At 34.4% G+C, this 26,063-nt stretch overlaps 3 protein-coding genes and 1 long non-coding RNA gene across 12 annotated transcripts; 2 read left to right on the top strand and 2 right to left on the bottom strand.

The window, feature by feature from the left end:
* Nucleotides 1–5,401: 5,401 nt before the first annotated feature.
* LOC17890108 (superoxide dismutase [Cu-Zn] 2, chloroplastic) lies at nucleotides 5,402–7,564 on the bottom strand. The gene is made up of 8 exons (XM_006294903.2): nucleotides 7,225–7,564; nucleotides 6,669–6,730; nucleotides 6,540–6,579; nucleotides 6,344–6,439; nucleotides 6,217–6,248; nucleotides 6,058–6,133; nucleotides 5,790–5,843; nucleotides 5,402–5,648 (listed from the first exon to the last, which is right to left on the bottom strand). Exons 1-8 carry the CDS (start codon nucleotides 7,502–7,504, stop codon nucleotides 5,623–5,625), a joined length of 666 nt encoding a protein of 221 aa, XP_006294965.1. The 5' UTR covers nucleotides 7,505–7,564; the 3' UTR covers nucleotides 5,402–5,622.
* Nucleotides 7,565–8,652: 1,088 nt separating this feature from the next.
* LOC17889852 lies at nucleotides 8,653–19,550 on the top strand. 9 transcript variants are annotated; one of them, XR_002834438.1, is made up of 9 exons: nucleotides 8,653–8,846; nucleotides 8,959–9,007; nucleotides 13,220–13,322; nucleotides 15,583–15,644; nucleotides 16,192–16,291; nucleotides 16,690–16,749; nucleotides 17,198–18,411; nucleotides 18,688–18,783; nucleotides 19,044–19,550. It is a non-coding gene; the product is annotated as an uncharacterized LOC17889852 (long non-coding RNA). The 9 variants fall into 9 exon arrangements; XR_002834436.1 differs by lacking the exon at nucleotides 13,220–13,322 and having other exon boundaries at nucleotides 17,258–18,411; XR_002834433.1 differs by lacking the exons at nucleotides 13,220–13,322; nucleotides 16,192–16,291 and having other exon boundaries at nucleotides 17,198–17,408; nucleotides 17,517–18,411; nucleotides 19,044–19,549.
* Nucleotides 19,551–21,142: 1,592 nt separating this feature from the next.
* LOC17888637 (cation/H(+) antiporter 8) lies at nucleotides 21,143–23,952 on the top strand. The gene is made up of 4 exons (XM_006293353.2): nucleotides 21,143–21,454; nucleotides 21,541–22,557; nucleotides 22,656–23,321; nucleotides 23,462–23,952. Exons 1-4 carry the CDS (start codon nucleotides 21,149–21,151, stop codon nucleotides 23,930–23,932), a joined length of 2,460 nt encoding a protein of 819 aa, XP_006293415.2. The 5' UTR covers nucleotides 21,143–21,148; the 3' UTR covers nucleotides 23,933–23,952.
* A 355-nt stretch (nucleotides 23,953–24,307) lies between these two features.
* On the bottom strand, nucleotides 24,308–25,828 carry LOC17889967 (transcription factor FER-LIKE IRON DEFICIENCY-INDUCED TRANSCRIPTION FACTOR). The gene is made up of 4 exons (XM_006294554.2): nucleotides 25,272–25,828; nucleotides 24,983–25,183; nucleotides 24,721–24,897; nucleotides 24,308–24,628 (listed from the first exon to the last, which is right to left on the bottom strand). The coding sequence occupies exons 1-4, from the start codon at nucleotides 25,752–25,754 to the stop codon at nucleotides 24,527–24,529; spliced, it is 963 nt and encodes a 320-aa protein (XP_006294616.1). The 5' UTR covers nucleotides 25,755–25,828; the 3' UTR covers nucleotides 24,308–24,526.
* Between the last annotated feature and the right edge of the window lie 235 nt (nucleotides 25,829–26,063).

Here is a 26,063-nt window from a genome sequence, read left to right as displayed (position 1 = left end):
AAATCCATGTCAAAATAAAAGAAAATATAAACACACAAAATATTTTTAACAACTTATGTATATTATTATGATTTACATACCACTCGCACCATTTCCTAATAATTTCGTATTATAATTCTTCACAATAAATATTTTTTTAAGAGTCAAATATTATTTTTGACTTGTAGAAAACAGTTGTCCCTACTTAAAATTCAAGAACTATAGTTTTAAAAAAAAGTCAATTTATTCAAAAGGGGACAATAATAAAGTTTAATCCACTTGGGAAAATATCAAAATGAAACTTGTATAGATATTACATAACATTTTCTCCAACCATGACCTTGAGATATATATATTTTCTTGCAAGTAAGAAATATTTATTTAGACTAAAGAATAAAAATGATATATATCTCAATTCTCAAGTGGATATATATATACATTAACATAATTTTTGGGCTAAGGAAAGGTTATATATGTGTGGGATGCAAGTATGTAACATACACAAAACCCATCACTTCGATCTTTCCTTCACCGGAATATTTTGCTAATTTCATGCAACATTTTGACTTTACATAGGGATCGCTGCCTTCTATATAAATAATATGTTGTTACGCCACTATAGACTATACAATATACATCCTCATGTTTCTTTGTTTTTATATCGATGTGTGTGTATGCAATGCAACTAAAGTGTTTACCACTTGCCACTCGAATATACCAACCTTATACCCAATTAAAATGATTACGATCTTTGCATTATATTTACTCTTTCTATAGCCGCAACTATTAAGTTTTTTTTAATCTTCATATATTAATTAGTAGTAAGTAATAGTAGTAGTACTACTATTAAGCTATACATTATATAAAGAAAAGACCTAGTTATTTTTTTATTAATTAAAAGTTTTGATTAGGCACAATAATTCTATAACACGATGAAATGATTGGAAGAAGTTACTCTTAATCACGTTGAGCTATTCCAAACCTTATTGTCTTGTACTTAAAAGTGGCCCTCACATCCTTTTACACAGAACAATTTTAATAGATACACTTACACATGGATATTTCATATACAAAACAATATTTATTTAGTGGTCCTAACAAAACTAATGATATATATAGTTTACAGTCACGACGATACACAATTGTATGTATGTGTTTAGATAATAATGCATAATGAGGAAATTATTGAAATGATTTGGTTGCTAATCATGAATAAGAATTAAAAAAAAAACGTATATAAAAAATTAATAAACAGTAGAAGAAGAGATGCATGATGTTGCGTAAAGCAACGACACCAACAGATGTGTGTGGCTAAAAGCTACTAATTTTTTACTCACCGCGTCATATTTTCCTAAAACATAAATTATTATCATGTTTATTGTTTTAACTCTTGTTAATAATTAAATTATTTTCTTCTGTGAAATGTTAAAAATATTTTATAATTAATTAATATAGAGCTCTACAAACTTATTAACATGTATAGTACGTAGTTAATTTTGGCAAATAAAGTATAAGAACAAAATAAAACAAAGACAACACCAAGTGACACATGAGTTCAAAGATCTTAAACTAAGCTTGAATGCTATACCAATTTCACTGAAAAATAAGTATTGTTTTTTAAGTTTATCAAAAGAACAATATTTAGAATTATATTTGTCGTTGTAGTAAAACTATATATTAACCATAAAAGAAAAAAATTGTTTTTTGTAAGAAGCCACATAATTTAGGAGCCACCATAGATAGAGAAAAGTCCTAAAAGACATTTGATTTGTGATGCCCTGATTCTTGCTTGCTGCGAGAAGATACTTTTATGTTCCCATCACAAAGTAAAATATTTTTACATTGGATGTGAAAATAACCAATGAGTGATAGTGTGATACATACTAAGACAAACATTTGTATAGAATATATACAAAATTACTAAGTAACTATAGATATATGTTTATGGTGCATGCAGCTTAAGAAAGTCTAATATTTTTTTTTCAATTTCTAACATTTGTAATATACTACACAAACTCTCTAGCATGACATAATCAGGTTCGATGTAGAAGAAACAAAAAAATGTTAAGTAAGCAAAGAGAGAAAGAAAGAAGAAAAAAAGAATACTTAGCGTAAGAAGACAAAGGAGAAGGAAGTGTGAGGCACGTAAGGGTTAAGATGCACCGCCGCCGCATCTTTAGTTGTACCACCAATTACACAACTCATTCCAACCATTGTTTAATAAAACATATTGCATTTTATAAGTGCTTAATTCTCAGATTTAAAATGAAAATTATATACATATTTGAACGTTAATTCTAAATGCCAACTCCTTTTTTTTTTCTTTGCTTTGTTATTTTTTAAAACTGTTTTTTTATCTAATTTATAATTGGTGGGTACGTATGAGTACTCTGGCATTACATGTGACATAGCTTCCAAGTTAGGATTAACCAGAAGAAGATCTTGTTCTCTACAAAACCAGATCCAACCCACTCTTTAGCTTGCTTTACTTCACTTGCACAGGTTGTTTGTTTTCTCTTACAACTCCCATATACAAAATATATTATCTTTTACATTCTCAAAATCGTTTATTAGTTAACCTAATGATGATAAAGAGATATATAAAGTCACCTAAAATACTACCATTGCTTGATTTGTCGAAAGCATAAAGCTTCTCATCACTTTTTGTTAAGATGTGTTAGGTTTTATTAATCAAAAGAATATATTAAGATCCGGTGTACATAAACTCATTTAATTTCATTTTTTCTAAATATGGTGAACTTTAGAAAAGACTACCTTATTTTTGAACTATTGTTAAAAATCAGTTCTTCAAATTTTTTCAAAACCATCCACAACAACTTAGTGGTTTTTAAGTTCCTATATATTTATTGATTCTTTCATAATTACACTTTGGTTAGTGCCTTTAGTATTGACTTCTACTTTTAAATTGTACACACAACAAAACATATACATTCATGTATGTCTCATGAAAAAGAAGAAGAAAAGTTCTTTAAATATATGTATATTTTTTAAAATTAATATATATAAGGTGAGAAAATGGGTGGCATACCAAATTAGTAGAGAAGAGAGAGTGGTGGTGGGGCTTTAAGACATTATATTAAAAAAAAAAGAAGTTTCTGTCCAAAATAAAGGAGTGGATAGACACAACACAACACAACACCTCACCACACTTCAACACTACAACTACACCTCACTCTCTTACTTCTTACTCACTCCACTTCACCACACACTTCCTAACTAGCTGTTTCATTTATGTCTTTCGACTTTTTATTCATGCCCATATTCTTTTAAACTACAAATTGTATTGAGCTAAAGTAAAGAAAAACAAGATTCAACACTTCAGTTTTATTAAAAGTTTGTACTATAGTGAAGACGAGACTTAGTTTGCTAAGTTTTATCTTCAAGTTGCTCATCTCTTGATGAGTTTTATCTTTGAATAGTTAATTATCTAATCTACTACTACTCACAAGGATAAGCATTTAGATCATATCGTCTAAGTCTTTTCGAGAACTTTTTTAAAAAAACTATTCTTTTGATTAATATAGTTGGAATAGTAAGATAGTTACTTTGCTATCAATCAATTTATATAGTCCTTGAAAGATAAGAAACACATCATAATCAGAACCTAATATATATATATACTTGACACCTAATATAAATAACAGAAAGATATATATAACTTAAAAAGAGAGATAAAGAGGATAATGTAATGCAACTAAAATCCAAGGCAAAAATTATGGCTCTACGTCGTCTACTTGGTGAGTCTTGAGTGTTAGTATAAAATACATATGAGTGTGTATGCATATACGTATGAAATGTGCATTGTATATGTATATATTGCATGTGTATATCTCATGTTATGTAGCTGTCAAAATTAGCTAGAACTATATATTTCTCCCTCCTACTTTAAAGTTTTCTCTTGGTTATAACCTAACCATTAAGCCTCTTTGTAACCACTTTGTATTAAGGGTTAGTGAGGTTTGGTTATGTGATACACAGAACATTACAAGCTAAACCAAGACTTGGACTCTGGTTAGGTTCATCCGTCTATTGTAAGTTTGAAGTGTTCCAATTTGGAAACTTTCAGAAGTCACATCATTTGTGTCAGAAAAAGAAAACATAGGATGATCATGATACTATATGCCATTTGGGTAATGACTTTCAACTTATTAGCAAGTTGAAAAAAGTCGACATAGATTTTATTAATGAAATTATCTAAAATGGAGAAAAGCAATATATATTATTTTGGTGTTATATATTTACAAGTTGTGAGAGTAGAAAAAAATTGAGAAAGCAAACTTATATAAAATGAAACATGAAGGTATTAATATTTATTAATAAAGGTAGTTGAAGTAACAGAGAGACAGTTCGGAAGACGAATACAAATTGGACCAACCAAGTGGGTAAACTGATCCTGCTCTGCCCTCTTACTACGACATCTTTATAAATTATTTTCTCTTATTTTAATTGTGTTTGTATATGAAAAATAAAACTTTAGATACAATTTTATAATCATTATATATGGGGGATAGCAAAATTATATCAATGATTCTACAATTTTCCATGTTTTTTTTTATTTTCATAACAAATTTATGTAAAATTTCGAGTTTATACTTAACAGTTCCATCGTTGAGATTGAGAATTATGATTGATTAAAACTCAAAAGAATTTATACGAATTTCTACTTATTTGTAGTTCATCTGGTTTTTGGTTTTCTTTTTGGCAAAACATATTGTAATGGCAAAAGCTATGCTACAATCAAATCCATTATGAATCTTCAAAATCCATATTTAGGTAATATGATCATTTGTATTTATAAAACACTCACATATTTCTCTTATTTTATAATAAAATTATGAATTATGTTTTCTGAGTATATCAAATCGAAACGTAGAATCACAACTTTGTGATAGAATTTTTGATATTTTACTCCAAAATCACAAAAATATGCTTTAAAACAAAAAAAATAATAATATTTGAGTCGTGAACTCGTGATATATAAAGAAATCACATTTGCATCATCGAATTAGAAATTCACCATTTGACTACAAACTCTAAAATCACATACTATATACATAATTGCAATGATTAAATACTAGAATTTTAATAATTATTTTAACAACTTTACCATTTAATTTTCGTAGTTAACACTTAACAACTCACATGTTCTAAGCTCTAAATAACAACTCTTACCATTTTTAAAGACTTTCCTCTCACAATGTCCACCAATTTACATCACTCATGTCACATCTATATAGCTTAACATAATTTGTTTACACCTATCTTTGTTTTAATCATTTTTCACGTGTTTTAGTTTCAGTTTTGTTACAATAACAAGTTGTTAAGATAATTATGCTTATCATAAGCTTCTTTAAAACTATGTTATAAAGCCACTTTATCTAAAATACAAAAATCAAAAGCATGAATCAAACCACTAAAACAATATACTAAAATCGGTCAAACGAAGATTTATAACAAAAGTAACATATCACTGTCACAAATCCGAAAAGAGAAATTGATGCAATGAACATCAACCATCAAAAGTTTATTCAGCCATACATTATTTGCTATGATCTGACATCTTCTTATTCAACAGACAAGACCAAACACAGTAGACATAAGAGTACTTACTTAGCTCAGAACTTAGAGCGGCGTTAAGCCAATCACTCCTGCAAAAGAACCAATGTAACTCGTGAGGATAAAGATACAAAGAAACCAAATTCGCGTTTAAACTGTTATACTAAAGTGTGTGTTTCTTCAAATGAAACTACAATCACAGTATAAAGATATCGAGGGTTGTTTAACCATACCGCATGCCAATCTTCCGCCTGCGTTTCCTGTGGTCAGACTAAGCTCATGTCCACCTATATTCGTTATATCAACAAAGAGATGCAATCAGATCACAACTTGGCTTTATAGATTTATACAAACTTAGAAAGTGACATCCTTTTCTTTTTAACAAGTCTATGAAATTAAGATACTTAATCCAAAGAGCAGGGAAATTTTCACAGCCCACATGAATTGTGCAAGAAGTGTAAATTGATGTAACGAGAATCGAAAATTAAGTATAACGTTTACCCTTTCCAAGGTCATCCTTAAGCTCGTGAACCACAAAGGCTCTTCCAACAACAGAGTTAGGACCAGTCAGAGGAATCTACACAAATGATTTAACAGTTAACCAAAGCTACTTATACGAGAATAAGATACTTGAAATGAAAAACACGCGATAACACCAACCTGATTGTCCACAATTGTTGTTTCTGCCACGCCTGTTGTTACAAATACAGTACTTAGTTCAAACAAGTTCTAAATCATTAAAAATGCCAGCCTAAATATATGGGAGTGTGAATTGAGGATGTAATACCATCGGCGTTAGCATTTATGTTTCCCAGGTCACCCGCATGACGGCACTCATCTTCAGGAGCTCCGTGTGTCATGTTGTTAGGGTTGAAATGTGGTCCTACAAGAATACAAGACACGATATCGATCTAAAACACAAATCTTGATATTGGTATCAAATGAAACTGCCATTGGTATTGGTATTAGTATTGGTATTAAACCTGTTGAGATGCAACCATTTGTTGTATCACCAAACTCATGCTGTTAAAATCAAAGAGAAGACACAATTACACCACTATAGCTATAAGAAGAAACACATGATCGATTCATCTGAGGAGAAACACGCTTACAAGGTGAAATCCATGAGGCCCTGGAGTGAGACCAGTGATACGAACATTCACAGTTGTAGGACCTGTTTCCCATTAACAACCATTCATTTAGTCAATCTACATACATAGTCAAAACCAATCTTATCACACCTATTAGATTACTTTTGCAAACTTCACAGAGCCATTGCATCAGCAAAGGTTTCACAGTTAAATGCCCTCAAGAAAACGCAAAAAGGAGCTTCCTTTATCAATGTAAACACTCTAAAGCTAATCCCTTTATACACATATACAGAGTAGTGAGACTGAGAACCAAACTGAGCAGAATCAAATGTGACAAAAAGGAGCTGCCTTTATCAATGTAAACATTCTAAAGCTAATCCCTTTATACACATTTACAGAGTAGTGAGACTGAGAACCAAACTGCGCAGAATCAGATGTGACAAAAAGTATGAAACTTTGAGAAGATTAAACACTAATCATGCCCAAATCAATCAAACCAGAACCCAGATGAGAAAAATCGAAACTTTAAGCAATTGAGAGAGAGAGAGAGACTCAATAGAGAATCAGAGAAGAGGACCTGAGTCATCTTGGGTCAGAGTAACAACTCCTTCGACATCGGAGTTACCCTTAAGAACAGCAACAGCCTTCTTCGCGGCGGAAACAACTGTCAACGATTTCGAAGGAGCTCTGGCGGAGAAGGAAACGGATTGGGGACGACGGTGAAGGTTGTTGAGAGAGACGCCACGGAAAGAGGAACGAAGAGTCGAAGAAGAAGAAGAAGGAGAGGGAGTGGAGGAAGAAGGAATGAGAAGACGAGAAGGAGATGAGAATGCGAGGATGGTGTTGGCTGCAGCCATGGCTTGGCTGATGTGTTTTGACGTTTGGAGGAAGTGAGTGGGCAATGATGTGAACTGAGAGATGAGGTTTAGTTTTATATTTGTGTGTTCCTTTTTGGTTTCTCAATTCGGCCCACACACAAAATATATTACAAATTGTTGTTTTATTAGTTCAACTAGGTTTTACCCCGTGGTAAACCACGGGTCCATTTATTTATTTTGTTAAGTTGTTAATTTTTTGTTTTGGAATTTATAGCTTATTTCCTATGTCCTATTCTTGACCACTCCATTGCCTATCATTTTTCAATACTCGTTAGCACATCATTACTTACTTGTTCTGATTTGGTTTTTTCTAAATGGATAGTTCTACTTCCTTTCAAGATTCCAAAGTTAGCAAAGAAGTTACCATGGTGTACTTTGACGATGATATGCCTAAGAAGTTTGTTTACAATTGTAAAACAAAAAAATGGACAATGTTTTATCAACCCAATGCCAATGGGTTCGTCTTGTATTAATTTTCTTCTATTTTTTGTATATTTATTTTCATATGTTGCAGAGTATTACATTTATACACGTTTGATGTTATATATATATATATATATATATATGTATTTGTGGTTTTTCTTTTTTCACAGGCCTTCAAGGTGGAGCCTAATTGACATAAGAAGTTATCTTAGGCCACTGCATCTTATCTCATCACCACCTCCAAGAGGGCAACTTGGTTTGGAAATAAAGACTTTGTTCAAGTTTCTTAAGATAAGGGAGGTGGAGAAGAATTCTTTGAATAACTGTGGAGCTATGAATCTGTGTGACAAAATTTCAAAATAGTTTATTTTTTAATTTATGTATTGTATTTGTTCTTAATTAGATTCAACTTCAATAAACACTCTTTTCATCTTATTATTATATTCGTATATTTTGTAAATGTTTAAATTAAATATATAGATATATCCATATTTTACAATGAAGTTTATAGTAGAATTTACTCTAAATTATTAGAAAACTTTATCACTGAAAGATACCAAACAGAATTTTGTTGTGGGTTTATTTGATAAAAAAAAAGTTAAGTTGTCAATTGTTAAGTTCAGGAAACTATGTATTGCATTTGGTTATTTATCATCTTTTAGAAACAGATCTGGGTATAGTCGTGACTCAGTTTTGACCTCATCTCTACTCTTACTCTTCCTTTGTTGAACCTCAATATATTTTCTTACTATTCCCTTTAATTTTATTCTATTTTCCAATCTTCGCTATACTTGATTTTTCCTAGAATTACTGTTCAAAAGCTTGCACTTGATTTGAATATTGTTCTTAACCTCAATTGATTGAATCTGTTCATCTTCCTTCCGTTCCCAGTAATAAGGTTGGTTTATTTTTGTACTCATCACAGACTCGTAACATTCAGCAATCATAGCTCTCATAATTTTATCTTTCCAGTCGTGTAACAATTTTTTGGTACCCCAATTTGTTTACAGAAATGTAGTGAGGAAGATATATAACAGTCAAAATTCATTTCGGTGTAAGGTTTGTTCTGTAACCTTTTTTTTATATCAATTCTTTTGTTTCAAAAGTGATTTTGTTTGTGAGAACTTGTTTTTCCTTTTATTTTTGGACACCTTTGATTGATTTAATTTGCTGTGGATGTTGCTTTAGGCATAATCAGATGTTTGGTTATTAAATGAAACAATAACAACTATGATGAATTGTTACTGCAATAATGATTATCGTAATTGTATTTTCTTAGTTTGTTTTCTATTTTTAAGTTTCACGTTACATTTATGTAGTATGATCATGAAAATGTTTCAGATTTAGTTGAATTACCAATATCAAGTCCATAGCATAAAACATAAACGACATTGCTAAATAAAATAAAAAAATCAACTGAAACAAACATGAATAAGTTAATTAAATCTTAATAATAAGCATGTCTGTTATATAGAATGGATCCTGTAAACGAAGGGATTCAAATTTATGTTTCTATTAGAACACAAATAGTGAAGTCTGGTTTGGCAAACAACAGATGGAAAAACCAACAAAGTAAAAGCAAAGCTGCTGTAAATTTCTTCTCCGGGCCATCATAAAGTGATATCGCCACCTATATGTGTTTGAAGTAATTAATTAGTATAGCATGAAAACATTTAGCAGGATTATTAGTTGTCTGAACTCTGTTGCAGATTAGCCCATACGTACCTTTTTGTATTACTACAAATTCTGGAAAACCTCTTTGAAAACGACGTTAGTTGTTTGCGTTCCTATCTTTCCTTCTTTGTTGACAATCAATATTTTCAGACCTTTTCTTGAAGTAACTCGAGACAATGCAACATACAGTTGACCATGAGAGAAAACTGGTTTTGGTAAATACAAACCTACATGCTCTAGAGATTGTCCTTGGCTTTTGTTAATTGTCATAGCAAATGCAACTGATAGCGGGAATTGTCTTCTACGCATTTTGAAAGGGAGTTTGGTGTCGGTCGGTGTCAGAACTATCTGGGGAATCAAGACTATATCACCTACTCGATCTCCAGTTATTACTTTTGCTTCTACAACATGATTAGCCATCTGTGTAATCTGAAGTCTAGTACCGTTGCATAAGCCACCCTTAGGATCAATATTTCTAAGCAACATAACGGGAGCCCCAATTTTCAAACGTAAATTGTGGTGTGGCAAACCTGATAGCTTGATACTGTTTAGAAAATCTTGAGTAATGACTGGATTTTTGAGCGAGTCAACATCTGACGGGTCAATACTGTCAGCACTTAGGTAAATCCTTTCTTCACCTGTAAGAAGTGAAGGGTTAGTGTGAAGTTGTAAAAAGCACCTAACTGAAACATAATAACTAAAAATAGTGTCGTAATGTAATAAATATAAGGTTTGAAAAACATACTGTCCAAATTCTCTAGCATAAACTGATTTATTATGTTGACGTCATCATTGGTTGGTGCCAAGATTGCTCTTTTCTGGACAAATGCAGCTGAACTGTTTTCTTTTAAAAATGCTGAATCACCATATATTTCTCTTGTAATAGCTTCAATAGGATTATCTGCTTCTCTAATCAAAAACTCCTCTGGTATATCAATGATAGCTTCACCGTCATTAGGTTCTGAAATTCTACCATCACCCACAGCCAACAACCAATCTGAAAATTGCTGTATCTCCTTTGCTTCTTCAACACTGATGTTTTTTTGTAGCAAGCGCATATTCTTAGTCAACTTAAGAACTGTACAGTGATCCCAGAGGTAAGAAGCATTTAGAGATGATAAGACTATTTCAGCTCGACCTGCACCATTTATTACTGGAAGTATTTGTCTGAAATCACCACCGAAAACAACCACTTTACCTGCAAAAACCTTGTTCTTGACGTTACCCATTATGTCAGAGAAGCTTCTGTCTAATGACTCAAAACAGTACTTGCTCATCATTGGTGCTTCGTCCCAGATAATAAGAGATGCTTCTTTAATCAAGTTAGCAAGATCAGAATTAGGTTTTATCCTGCACAGCGAATAGTCGTCCACTATCAGAGGTATAGCAAACCTAGAATGAGCAGTCCGTCCACCTTCTAACAACAAAGAAGCAATCCCACTTGATGCAACATTAAGTACTATTTTTCCTCTAGACCTAATTGCAGCTGATAATGTTTTCCACATAAACGTTTTTCCAGTACCTCCAAATCCATAAACAAAAAACATGCCGCCCATATCTTTGAAAACCGCACCTGTGATCTTGTCATACACATCTCTCTGCTCAGATGTCATCATTCCAATCCATTCATCATGCTTTTCTTTTAAAGTCGGAGTGTTAAACCTCATTTCTTCAGCTATTAAACGATTCGACGCATCAAGTCCTTCTACAGTTGGTTGAGGAAAGTCTCCAAAATTTTTTAGAGATCCACCATTAGAGAGCATAATATTTTCTATCTCTTGCAGTGTAAAATTCTTGATTTGTGCCTCTGTTAAATTTAATTCTGAAAAAAAAAACGATTTAGTTATATAAAATATTTATATATGCTATTAATAAACATGAACTGAAATATGTGTAAATTCCTAACCTGGGTTATTGAAGACGTCTCTCTTTTTGTTTTCAATATCTTCTGATAGCAGTTTCCATGTCTCCTCCCACACATGCTCAGGTCTTGAAAGTGAATCAGATAGGAGTAGCATTGCAAAGAAGTTTCGTAGATAGTCTCCAAAACACCAAAAACTTGCGTCTCTCAAACTTTCAATCCAAAACTGATCATCATCCAGTATCCCACGCGCCATACATGCTTCTTTGTATGATTTGTAGACAACTCCTTTGTATTTTTTGATGTCGTCATAACAGGTTGGACCCTTGACAATATTTAGTAACACTCGAAGAAAATACTCATCTTCTAATTTCCTAGGAACATAGTGAATTCGACCTAACGAAAAGCCACGACTCCTCTTCTTGAATTGCTTATTTTTTCCATCCCAAATGAAATATCCTGGTATTTCAACATATGTCAGGTCTCTAGCACGTTTTCCATGTTTTCCTATTGCATTTTGCCTACACAAAGTCATCCAAGCCATGAATTGTGAATCCTGATTCTCCACTCGTTCCAAAACGTCTTCGATATCGTCGTTTTCATCATAATAGGCTGGTTGCTTTCCTTCATCATGAAAAGACAATTTCTGAACAGGAGTTGATCTATACTGGATTGGGAACTTAAAGATCCTCCATATTGCCTCCGATGCCGAAACGTACCTAAAAAATATTAACGATTTTAAAAATCAGCAATAACTATTAGAGCAATAATATTACCGACTTATAAATTCAGCAATACGTATCTGCTCATACGTATAATAGTGTGATATGTGTGAGTTATATATAATTAAAATATGTACCCACCTACAATCAAAATAATCTTTGATTTCGTTAACCTTTTTCTGGTTCGTAGTACTTGGTCCAGAAGATGTTGTCTTTCCGGCTTCAGTTGCATTAACTGGTTCTGCATTAACTGGTTCAACAATGACTGCGACGCGGTCTGGACCCTTATTGATGTATTTGAATAGGTATTTGATTGAGCCGCTTTGATTGCACCATTCAACATTTATATGAGCTCTATATCGAAGAGATAGCTTAGCGTTGTATGGAACTACATACCTATTGTCACACTTGATTCCACTCTTCTCAACGTAATGTTCTTGCTGCCGCCTTCTATAAATAGGATAACCATCACTACCGACTTTAGTGATTTCTTCGTATTTTTTGGGGAACAGTTTTGAACACTTGCCATCAACCATACATGGGGATTTTTTATTTGCTGGACCACAGGGACCGTGAATCATAGAATCTTTTATCACCTCGTAGAGTTCCGGGTCTGTATTTTTGTCTGGAATCTCGGCTGAAATTATCTTGTCAATGTCATCAGCAGTGGGTAGCTTACTTTTTGCATCCATCCATAAAAGAATATGAGCATGAGGCAGTCCTCTTTTTTGGAATTCTACAGTATACATTGCTGCAAGTTTAAACATGAAGTTGCATGAGTATAGTTTCTATAACACGGTTCGAGAAATAAACCTTTTAGACAGTGTAAATATGTACTGTAAAAATATATGATTACCTGCAACTGTTTTCCCTAGGAGTTTTCTCTCAGTTAAATCTTTCATTAGTGAGTCCAACTTGATTTTGAAAATCCTAGAAACAATGTCTGGCCTATCATCTGCTGTCAATCCTCTTTTCTTCACATAACGGACTATTTCTGGCCACTTTGGGTTGCAGGTGAATGTGATAAATAAATCCGGGAACCCGTAATGTTTACATATGGCCATAGCATCATAATAGCTTTGCACCATATACCGTGGTCCTCCAGTGAACGATGAGGGTATCAGAATTTGATTACCTTGTTCACTCATGTTTGTGTTTCCAGTTGCAGCTGCTTCTTTGATGGTTTTATAATTTTCACGCCTAATCTTTGACTGATTATACTTGATATAAGACAACCTATTTGTCTCAATAGTTGTATAGGCATCGCAGAGAAATTGTTGAAATAGTCTTTTAGAACGTAGTAGTGTCTGACTCTCCTTTTCCCTCTCTTGTATACGAAAAGCAAACCATTGTCTCATACTGATGCATTTTTTCTTCTCTTTATTGTTTATCCCTGTGAATGTCTTTTCGATACCAGGCCTAAAACCATCTTCACCATAGCAAAAAATCAGCGGGTACTGTAGAGCTAAATAGGAAATATGTATTTCACTTATCCTCTGCAGGTGACCAGTACTTTTCTCTTGAATGACTATATCTCTTGAAGGCATCTCTTTCCTGAAATCACCCGGTATTAGTGCTGCAACCTCGGCTGCTTTAGGCATGTTATAAGTTCTGCCATCAACTCCAACACGATCTGCAACTATCCTCATGTGAAAGGGTTCATCAGTATTTTTTTCAAACCTTTCTTTGGCAGACCTGAAGTTCTGAACATAAGGGTTGACATCATTGAGCATTTCCATTATTCCTTGTATAATTTCCTTCTTCAGTTTACTTGTTTCCCCTATTTGGTTTGTGTTTTTGCCTTTGCTACATTTGGGTGAATCAAAAATATAAGGCCATTAAGCTGTTAGTAATGCCAATACTCGTAAAGTATAGGTTTCAAGAAATTACCTTATAACATTTGCTCTGTTGTCAACTTCAGTTTCAGTATCCACAATATATAGTTGTGAATACTTTGCATAATCTCCATCGTCAGGTTTCAAACTTCCAATTCTATGATAATTTCCTCCTTGCAAACGAAACATATTAGGTCCTTTTCCTTTTCTGACTGATCTGTCCACTTTTCCACCAAGTGATGTCATGGCAAAAACCATATTATAAATTCTTTGGTGTTGCTGGTAGTTTTTGCAAAGTTTATCATTACCAGAGAGCAAGCGTTTGATAAGATCCGGCGATTCTTCTAAGAATGGTATTTTTACAGTACCTTGACCACAGCAGAGAGTAAATGTAGGATTCTTTTGATTTCTTCTCTTGTTGATACGCTCGTCGTACCACATTATTGCACCACAATAATAACATGTATATGTTGGGTCACCATGATCAAGATAAGCTGTGAGTGAAGTGATTTTATATTGTTAGATTTCAGTTGAGAATATATAAATCTGAAAACAATATGACGTATTGAAAGAATCATACCACCATCTGGAAGTTTAGATGCATCTTTTCTTGCTTGTCTCTTTTCTTGACTGATTGTTTGTCTCTGTCTAGATAAGCTATCCACTTTCCGTGGTCGTCCTCTTTTTCTCTTTGTACTTTGTTCTGTAACATCAGCTGTGGGAGAAACATGATTTAGAAGGCTTGTTGAGACTTCGTTTATGACAACTGGTTCATCTTCATGAGAGGACTGTGTTTCATCATCTTCAGTACTACTATCATCATATACTTGCTCCACTACATCATCTTCACTGAAAACATCAGTAAAGTGGTGTTGGATTTGATCTGATTCACTGTCTGAACTTTGTTGGCTTTGATCTATAACTTGTTCTGTAGACAAAAAATAATGGTTGTGAAACACAAAAGTGGAGTTTATATATAAATTCCCATTATTTGATTAGACGTCTTTTACCTTGTATATTAGCAGAAGGAATTGCATGGCTAAAATCATCATTGAGATTTTTACGGGGTAGGTCTGTGTGTAAAGAACGTTGGAGTAACACTTTGTCTTGAGTTATACACGATAGACAACCTGTAGTGTAAAATAAGATTGATTAACGAAGGTCAAGCATTTTTTTTGTTTACGCATAGGTGTATATCCATAATTTGAGGTTAAATTCAGTCCTTTGCTGAGTACCTTTTGATGTATGCTCTTCCACAATGTTACTGGGCTTAGTTTTAGGTTGTCTATCTGTATTGCTCCCAATAGCTGTCATATTTCTGATGATCAAATTGCTTGATATGGCTGGTGTACTTGTTGATGGTGTTCGGTTATTTTTTCCTGTTAGGACTGTGAACTAAGCAGGATAAGTACAATATAACAGTACTTTACTTTGTAAATAAACTTTAATGAAGCAACAACTATCAAAAATGTGTTTGGAAAAGCTTCTTGTCAATAGTTTTTATAAATTTGATGATTTTCTGACAATTACTTTGACCTGTAGGAATGCGTGAAGGAACAGGCTTGGGTGTGAATGGAGATTGATGGAGATTTTGGTTTGCATAGGTATGCTTATTGGACTCTTCTCCTGAAATTCATGTGGAACATATAATTATTTGTACTGTAGTTGTTTTGTATTGAAAAATAAAACTCAGCATTGATTTTTGACTCTTCTCCTGACGATTCTCATCATGTACTTCTCAAAATATTAACCACATCACAATACCTTTCTTTCTGAAATGAGAATTTAAATTTGCTGGTGAACTCAGCATTGATTTGTGACCATGTAGGTTGGTGATGTCATTAAGGATAAATGGTTGAGCTAGGCTAGTTCTTGAGATGAAATCTGCAATAATAATAAACGTTTAGAACAACAGCTAAAATAAAAATAGATTTCACTCTAGAGTAAGACATTTACCAGACGCATTCACAGTAGGAGACACAGTATGGTGCATAGTTGTATATTGTGTTGAGGTTCTGTTTGTAATGTTTCTCATGTTAACATCCTGGAAAATTGTAAAGAAGACTTGCTTTAGTGGTACAGAAACTTTATGGATTGGACTCTTAGATTTGCCCCTAGTTGCGTTGTTATCTAAACGCAATTTTTTTTTAGGTTGTTTGAATTCAGGCGGCATTGGCTCTGCACTTGCTAATTTCTTCTTCATTGACTTTGTCTGCAGAGAGATTAACTTTACAGCAATAAAACCAATTTGGTAGGCTACTCTGTTGTGTTGATTTCTTTAAAAACCTAAACTTTATTGGTAGTCCACGTCTTTTACATTAGTTGCTAAATTATTGGACCTGAGGTGATTATATCTTTCAATATACTTTAAATGGTTCATTCAGACTAAATGAGGGGTAATTAGATATTTTATTTCCTTATAAGTTGGTTCCTTTCATTCACTGTATATTATTTCGTCTAAGTTATTTGATTTGGTCGTCTGTCTCATCATTATTGTTTGAATGAATATAGAAATATACGAATGTACCATTGACGCTATATGACGGGTAATCAGCTTTTCAGTTTCCGGTTATTGTGTTTATTTCTACCGTTTATTATTGTTGTATAATTATGCTTTTAACGTGTTTCTCATGTAATTTTAACTTGCAGGTAGAAATATGCGCATATCATACGACATTCCTTAGAGTAAGAGCGCATCATCATAACTTGGTATGTTCACTATCTCTTAAATAATCCAATCAATCTCTATCTACGTAATATAAAAAGGCCCAATGTTTATTTATGGGTACTACATTAAAAGTCAAAACCAAATTTATATAAGAAACATTTGGTCTAAACACGAGTGTATCTAATTGCGTTTTTACATAGACCTAATATCTTTGACTATACCACCGATTTTGTTTATTTTTGTTTTGTTTATCGTGGACTTCAAGGAGTTTTTAAAGATAACGCTATAATTGTTATTAAATTATTGAAAACATTTTTTGAAGTTGATAGAAATCATACCACAATTTGGCATGTATTTAAGTGAAAGTAAATTTAAATGATAAAATAGGAAAAAAACAATTATTGTTCAACCGGTACGTCACTCACTCCTTCTTTTCAATCTTAACTTGGACGGTCTTCTTTGGGATGGATTCCATTTGTTTCGTGACAGTCTCTTCCTTGGGGTTTTTGGCCTCTGTAGTTGCAAGCTCATCAAAATTAAGACTTGCAGATTTCAAACATTCCTTGTCAGCTTCAACTGCATCCAAGTCTATTACCGAAGTACACATCTTCTTCGATGTGGAAGCTTGTTCAGACAACTCAGAGTTATGTGGATATACTCTTTTTGATGATGGAGTTGAGGAGTCTGTTGTGTCGTCAGTGTATGTCAACATAAGCTAAGTCATGAAACAAAAATAAATGTGAGATGATGGTAAACATTGTAGTTGCTCTACTTGTTATTTGATGTGTCTATATTACCTGATCACCAGACACAATGCTAGCTGGATCTACATGTTCCAAAGATGCCTCAGAAGCAGCTTCTGGTAAGAGTCCATTCTTACAAAGGACCTTTGAAACACGGTAAGCGTCTTTTCCGTCGAAAATGTTTTCTGAAGCCACATTCACGAGAAAGAGAAATGTTTTCCCAACAATGTTTTTCAGTTGATCGGGGAGGTCTTCTGGGTTCTCAATCTACAAGTGGGTTATATAGTTTTATTTACATTATACTACAGTCTTATATTATTATTAGCGACTTCAAACTAACATTACCTCTTGAAGTGATCCACCTAGTACAGCTGTTGCCGACTCACCAATAACATCATGAGCAATGCTATCAAAGAGTAGGCATTTAGTTTCACCAGTGGCATCCATCACCTTGGCATAGAGCATGTACCTGACATAAACAAACTAATGTTGAGAAGAATGTAATACTAATAAACCATGACATATAAGTAGAAAAATTTGGAAGGTTATGCTTAATTACTTTGGAGCAACGTTAGTAACAACTGACTTGCAATTGTCACACCAGAATTTTGGTTTTGACTCCTTCGAATTGACACTATTACCTCCAGTGTGGATTGGAGTAACTTTTTTATTGCAGTTACGGTGTTCAAAGTAGTACCAAGACCAATCCGTATCAACAGCATAAATTGTACAAAGTAGTCTCGCCTTACCCACCTGCAAATCCGAAGATAAATTAACTGTTTGAGAATACAACCCTCCTCTCTTCTATATTATATCCTTACTTTAAAGTATCCATTAGATTACATTACCTCAAAAGAGCCCACAATCTCTGCTATTGTTTTCCTTGGATGTTCAAGACATCCATCATCTCTCTTGACACTTTGAAGTTGTAAACGTTTGTGATTCTGACGGATGGTAAGGGTGAGTCCATCTTCAGGAAGACTGTCAATAAATGAATAGTATCATAGTCGAATTTGTAACATAAAGATTTTGTTTCTATGTACTAATCTAAACGTACGATTGAATAAACTGGTCAACTTCCTGGAATAGTGGGTTGACATGAAGTTGTGATGCATCAAATGAATTGGAGATACTCTTGATCCCTGATACATAAACACCTAAATAGTTTAAACATCTTAGCTATATATGTATGCTGGTTATAACAAATGAGATATGACTTTCTGTGTACCTTTGTAGATTTTAATTTTGGCAAACCTTAGCAAGCAAACAACCATGTTGCCATCGGCTTCAACACAAGCTCTGTACATTCGTTCTGCAAATGATCCCCATAAGGTACATGGCATTCTCTCATCCCTATTATTGTTAGATTTAGAGAAATGTTAGTTTGAAATATAATATTAATCATACAAATGACTCATGCTTACTTTTCATTTCTCAGTTCGAAGTCGATCTTATTAGTAGGCTTATTATTGGCCTCAACCATTTCAATCTCTCCTATATTCACAACTTGTCCCATCACATCTACAATGTAAATGACTCCATTAGACATAAATATAAAATCAGTGCATAAATATATTTTTGGATTTGTGTAGGAAATTATTGTTACCAATCAACATGCAACTATTGTGATCGCCACTCTGAATGCTTTCGAACTTAGCCAACGTTAAGTAGTTTGAGTCTGAGACAGGGGCACATGTTGTTACGACGGTGCCATTAATGAAAGCCATCTTGTAGAGGTGACTTGTTGTTCGGAACTGACCAAAAGCATGAGTCAATTGGAAATTCTCAATGAATTTCCAATCTCCAATATCAAGGTTATTGACGTAACGGTTTACCAAATCCTTCTTAACCGTTGCATGGATCTTAGCACCCTGAGACATAATAGCAATACATATTAGCTACAAAATCGGATTATATTGTCAAATTCACAATAGTGTATGATATTGACCTGGTCATCAGCAAAAATACATTCAAGAGTCTCTCCAGTTATGTTGGTGTACTGTCTCCACGAATGTAGAACCTTAACTTGGACTCTCCAAGCTGTCTTGTACGGACGAACGTCTCTTAAGTATGCAAATGAAGCAGACATATTATTAGAAATAGTAATGACTTTTTAGGTTTGTATGCTATAGGTGTATGTGTTGCGATGAATTTCTGTGATGGTGATAGCTAGATATATATATATTGTGTGAGATGGTATAAAGAGTCGTATGATACGTATGTGATTTAGCTTGATTGGCAAGATTAGATGATTTTGGTATGTATAAAATTATATTCATTATAAATGCGTTTAATAATAAATCTGTCTTACCATATGAGTTAATATAGGCCTAAATTTGAGGAATAATACGTGATTGAAAATATTTCTGGATTGTTTGATTGATTCGCTATGAAGATATGGATGTCGTTATTGAATGTGAATATATACGATTATAAATTTTGTTAATTTATGTTAAGTTTTGAATATATTTCGTTTATTAATTTAGACGTGGAGAAGGAAGAGTGTAATAAATGTTTGTATTTAAGGCCAAAGATTTCGATTGAATATTATTGTGAGATTATGTAAAGTTTTGCATTTATTTCGTTTATTAGTTTTGACGTGGAGAAGAAGAGTGTAATAAATATGTTTGTATTTAAGGCCTAAAATCTGATTGTCAGCCCAACAAAATTAGTACTCGATTTTATGAGAGGCCCATAGTTAAACGGATAATTGATAGTGTCATAACAATTTAATTTTGACCCGAGAGGGACACATAACCCGACTCAAGAATTAAAAGACATACGTATCCTTAATGAATATTGTTAGATAAGAGATTAGACATTGGTTTTTTGGGCAGTTTAATGTAAAAATAGATTTTTGAGCAAAATGTACTTCAAAAATGTTAAGATAGATCTTACCAGTTTTCCAACTTTACTCACATGTTTTTTTTTACTCTTTTCATTTTATTGCTTAGTTTTTGATTAGGAAAAAAGAATACACAAGCCAATCTTGTCCCTTAGTCATATTTGGGATGCACATGTAGATTAGTTTGTTGATAATGTCAGGCTTATGTCTCTTTTGCTTTCTATGAGTTGCATTACAACGTTTATAGAATGGATTATATTCATGCTTAAGGTGAAGGAATGGGTTCTTTAAATAGAATGATGTTTTATAGTCAAAATATAAGCTTCACTATTTTTATGACAAACTAATTTACACATTTATAAGCTATTTTTAGTAATGAGTCATATATGTAATGGGAATCCAAGTGACTGATATTGAGTCATATATGTAATGATATTGAATGATTTGCTAAGGTTTTTTTCAGGTTAAGTTTTAGGTGACATCTTCTATGGTTTAACTAATAAGAAGCTGAAGATATACTATTTATAGTGGAGAAAAACCTCAAAAACTGTCTAAAACTACATATGTCTATAGATGTCTAAAGTGTGTTTTTAAAAACAGCATAACCTATTAATAACATATACATCTGTGTGCCCTTTGTTTTACAAATGGCTTACACTCAAAAAGGATCCCAACATTTCTTTGTTGTTTTCTTTCCCATTTTTTTTACAAAATCTCTCTCATAAGTTTCTTGAAGTCATGGAAATGGGGAATGGGACAGGACCTGGGATGTCAGGGGATTTTAGTGGAGGTGGCGAATTTTCAGCTACTGACGGGATGTCGGGAGGTAGCAACGAGGGTGGCGGCGATGGGATGCCAGTAATGGGAGGTGGTGATATTATGGAGATGAGTCCTGAAATACAATGGGTATTTGATATGGCTTGGTATGGTGAAGCTAAAAGAGAGGATGGGTCTATGTGTGAGGAGCATCCTCCTAAGCTGACTTCAGATGGTATTTGGGAGAGACTTATTTTGAAAAGTGTAGGTCTTAATATTTGGCAATACCGTCTTCCGAATCTCGAGATTGTCATCTTGATCGTCTTCTTCTTTTGGCAAGCTTTTAATATCATGTTCAAGAAATTGGGTCTTTCTGTTCCCAAGTTCTCCTCTATGATGCTTGTGAGTTCTTTTTCCTCTTCTTTTTATGTTTCTTCAAAATACTGTATGTGTGTTTTGCTACTGACAAAACCGGTTTTGCATTGAAGGCGGGAATACTCTTGAATGTTATACTTACTTTATCGGGTAATAACTCGATCATCGGGGAGATCTTGGTCCCGAAAAACAGAATCGACATTCCAGGATGCCTTGGATCATTTGGATTCATGATTTTTTGGTTCCTTAAAGGTGTGAAAATGGACGTCAAGAGAATCTTTAAGGCTGAGTCAAAAGCAAGAGTCACTGGAATTGCAACGGTTAGTTTCCCTATAATTGTTGGCTACATGCTTTACAAGTTCAAATCTGTTGAAAATAGACCGCTCTCTTCCCAACATTATGACACATTGCTACTAATGGAAAGCCTCACATCCTTCTCCGGGATTGCAAGGCTATTGCGCGACCTTGGCATGAACCATTCATCTATCGGTCGGGTTGCTTTGTCCTCAGCCTTGGTCTCTGATCTGGTTGGACTAGTTCTCATGATGACGAGCGCGTTTTTTGCTTCATACTCACTCATTGGTGGAATGCTTATGCTGATAGAGATATCATTCTCTCTCGTCATTCTTTTTGCCTTTGTGAGGCCTTTACTATTCAAAGTAATCAAGCAGAAACGAGAAGGGAGACCGATAGAAGACAAATACATCTACGGGATTCTCGTCGTCTTGTGCTTATCTTGTATGTATTGGAAATTAATTGATCAGAATCCTGCACTTGGAGCCTTCTTTCTTGGTCTCGCCATTCCTAATGGACCTCCTATTGGATCCGCATTGGTCGAACGCCTAGAGAGCTTTAACTTTGGTATCATATTACCTCTCTTCTTATCAGCCACTATGCTTAGAACTGATATCGCATCTTGGAAAGACGCTTTGACATTCTATAGCAACGACGAAAAGAAATTCGCGGTTGCGTCCCTCGTCTTGCTCATCTTCTTGTTGAAGCTCTCTGTCTCAGTGATTGTACCTTACATCTATAAAATGCCGTTGCGAGACTCTGTCGTCCTTTCCCTTATCATGGCTCATAAGGGTGTTATTGAACTCAACTTCTACTTTTACGCTCACAGCCTTAAAGTTAGTCTCTCATCTCTCAATCATGATTATCGTTTCTTTCATTTTTTTTTTAAATTTATTATTCTCTAACTGATGATGGTTTGATATTAATGTTACAGTTATTATCAAAAGATATATTCTCAATCCTAGTCTTGTGCATTGTCATCAACTCTCTAGTCTTACCAGTGGTGGTCGGGTTTCTCTACGACCCATCTAAGCAATTCATGTGTTACCAAAAGAGAAATTTAGCGAGTATGAAGAACAGTGGAGAGCTAAAGACTCTTGTCTGTATCCATAGACCAGACCACATATCTTCCATGATCAACCTTCTAGAAGCTTCTTACCAATCAGAAGAGAGCCCTCTTACTTGCTACGTGCTCCACCTAGTCGAGTTACAAGGTCAAGATGTTCCCACTTTGATCTCACACAAAGTTCAGAAACTTGGAGTCGGGACAGGGAAAAAATATTCCGAAAACGTTATCCTCTCTTTCGAACATTTCCATCGATATGTCTCTAGTTCCATTTCAATAGACACATTTACTTGCATCGCAAACTCCAACCATATGCAAGATGATATTTGTTGGCTAGCTCTTGATAAAGCTGTCTCGCTTATCATTCTTCCTTTCCACCGTACTTGGTCACTCGACCGAACATCTATAGTGTCCGATGTTGAGATGATCCGGTTTCTCAATTTCAATGTCTTGAAACAAGCTCCTTGTTCTGTCGGTATCCTTGTCGAACGCCATCTCGTTAGCAAAAAGCAAGACGAGGAGCAAAACCTTAAGGTATTATAGTTTCATTTTATTATTGTCCGTATTAGAAACAAATTATAAATGGTCTAGTGGTCGAGTCTCATCCACAATGCTTTAACTATGTCTATATATAAAGATTTGATACTAAGCATAGAGAGGAATTTTTATGAAAGGTGTGTGTGATATTCGTGGGAGGAAAAGATGATAGGGAAGCGCTAGCCTTTGCGAAGCGAATGGCCCGTCAAGAGAACGTGACATTAACAGTTCTACGCCTCTTGGCATCGGGAAAGAGCAGAGAGGCGACAGGTTGGGATCAAATGCTTGACACGGTGGAACTAAGAGAGTTGATGAAAAGAAACGATTCAAGAATGGAAATAGAAGAAAGCTCAACGATTTATTTGGAACAAGAGATCTTGGATGGAGCGGATACGTCAATGCTTCTACGTTCCATGGCTTTCGATTACGATCTTTTCGTAGTGGGAAAAACATGCGGTGAGAAACACGAGGCGATCAGCGGTATAGAGGATTGGTGTGAGTTTGAGGAGCTTGGAGTTCTTGGCGATTTCTTGGCCTCGCCGGATTTCCCGAGCAAAACTTCGGTGTTAGTAGTGCAACAACAACGAGCAGTAGTCAATGATGATTAGAAGAGGGGAAGCACACTATACTTGGTGGTTGTTGTTACATATATCTCTCATTTGTAGCATCCAAAACAAAACAAAAGAGTTTGTATAGACAAAACAGAAAAAAAGAGAGCACATATCATTTCATTTGTTCATTGTTACTTGTGGATTATTATATTTTGTAGATCAGAAATAAAATGAAGGAATTTTTTTATAGTATGTTTTGATTATAGTTTAGAGCTAATCAATGATATTGAATGATTTGTTTAGTCTGAGGAACTTGAGGCCATCGGAGATGTGAATGGTCTCGCAGCTAGCCAATGTTCAAGAACTTACGAGCCGCTAGAATAATAAACCAAAACATAATATATCAAAGCAAGAGAAGCTTAAGACTTGAGATTATAAACATAACATGAAATTACTTCATTTAACCATATATTTGTGTCTCTAAATTACTCTATAACATGGTGTTTATTTAATAGAGAAATCAACAATCTCTATTACATCTTCACTAGAATTAAAATTAGATCGTTGGGAGTTATGAAACATGTAAGAAGGAACACGATCAACGAAGATGCAGGACCGGGGTTTACACACGTTAGAGCAAGCGTTACAGAATCAAGTGAATGGCTTGATGAATTCAAAACCTTGGTTTAGAAGTGATCCAGTGATCCACAGCTTCAGGTTAGGCAAGTTTAAGCTCTGTTCAAAGCATGTCCCCTGTTTCCACCAAACAAGCCAACTCGGTAAGTAAGACGTATATATTCGGAAACAAAACAAAGTAAAAGGGTACAAGTTGGTGTTGTGTTTACATCTAACGTATATGTCAAGAGGTATCTGTCAGGAGAAGGAGAGCTTAGGTTAGAGTTCTGCACTTGGAAACTTGTAAGAGACTCCAAAGACTTGTATAGAGATGGAGCAACACCTTCTCCTTTATTACACATCAATCTCACATAAAACCCTTTCTCCTCCACTTGTATAACATCCATCTAACACACAAAACAACAAAATTTAAAATTTTCAAGATTCTTGATATTTCAAGATTATCAATATATAAAGCTTTTTCAAGATTACCTGAATGATTTGCTTGGAAACAGGAGGATTGATACTGCGAAAAGGTTGAGTCTTTTGAGCATCAAGAGCAGGTTCTTGGTACCCTCCAGTAGAGTTTAAAGAAGCTTCAAGGCCCGCGATATCGGATTTAAGTTTCTTGGCTTGTGATTGAAGTTCTTGAACATACAACACCGCATCTCCAACTATGGATGCTTTATCCATCTAAACGCCACACACACACACACATAAAAAAAACTCAATATTAATACTTTCATTACCAAATCTTGCGTCTGAAAATGTTGTGGTTTACCTTAGTAATGTTAGGAACAAGAGATCTCAACGCGTAAAGCTTATCCTTCATTCGACCTCTCCTCCTCCTCTCGGAGATCAAAGTCCTAGACCGATCAGTCTTGGTCTTACGGCTACCATCATTATTAGTCGTGGTGGCTGATGAATCATCTCCGTCGTTGTAATCTTCTTCTTCTTCTTCACCACCACCAGCTCTAACACTCTCACCGTCAAAGCTACGGAACGATTCAGCGACATTGGAGTCTAAGTCAGGCAATTCGTCGAACAGGTCATCGACGGGTGTAGGGATGAACTGGTTCTCGTCAATGAAACAAGGGCTGCTTTGTAATGGACCAAGATCGAAATCAAGAACTGGGTTTTCGTCTATGGTTTGATGATGATCACCTCGTATGAGGTTTATGAACTGATCGAAGTTTGGATCGACCAAGAAGTCGTGAAGTTCTAGATCGTTCATGTTGGAAAGAGCGTTGACTCTTTCGTCCATTGTCTTATTTTTGTTTGTTTGTGTAATGAAGTAAAGTACTTGTGAAAGAGAGAGACACAAAAATGAGTTTATATAAACACACATGAGTGTTATGTTATGTTACTATCATCAACTCTATTAAAGAAATAAAAAAATGTGAATTTGATAGTGATGTTTTGAGTAACATACAGTTAGGCATGTCAATCGGGCTAGCCCGGCCCGGCCCGGCCCGAAACCTGTAAAGCCCTCATATATGTGAGCCCGGCCCGAAAAATTTCCGAGCCTATATTTCAAAGCCCGGCCCGGCCCTAACAGGACTACAGGGCTTTT

Source organism: Capsella rubella, unplaced genomic scaffold, assembly GCF_000375325.1.
Source record: "Capsella rubella cultivar Monte Gargano unplaced genomic scaffold, Caprub1_0 scaffold_4, whole genome shotgun sequence".
In the NCBI taxonomy this organism is placed as follows: Eukaryota; Viridiplantae; Streptophyta; class Magnoliopsida; order Brassicales; family Brassicaceae; genus Capsella; species Capsella rubella.
This window is presented reverse-complemented; position numbering and strand designations above follow the sequence as displayed.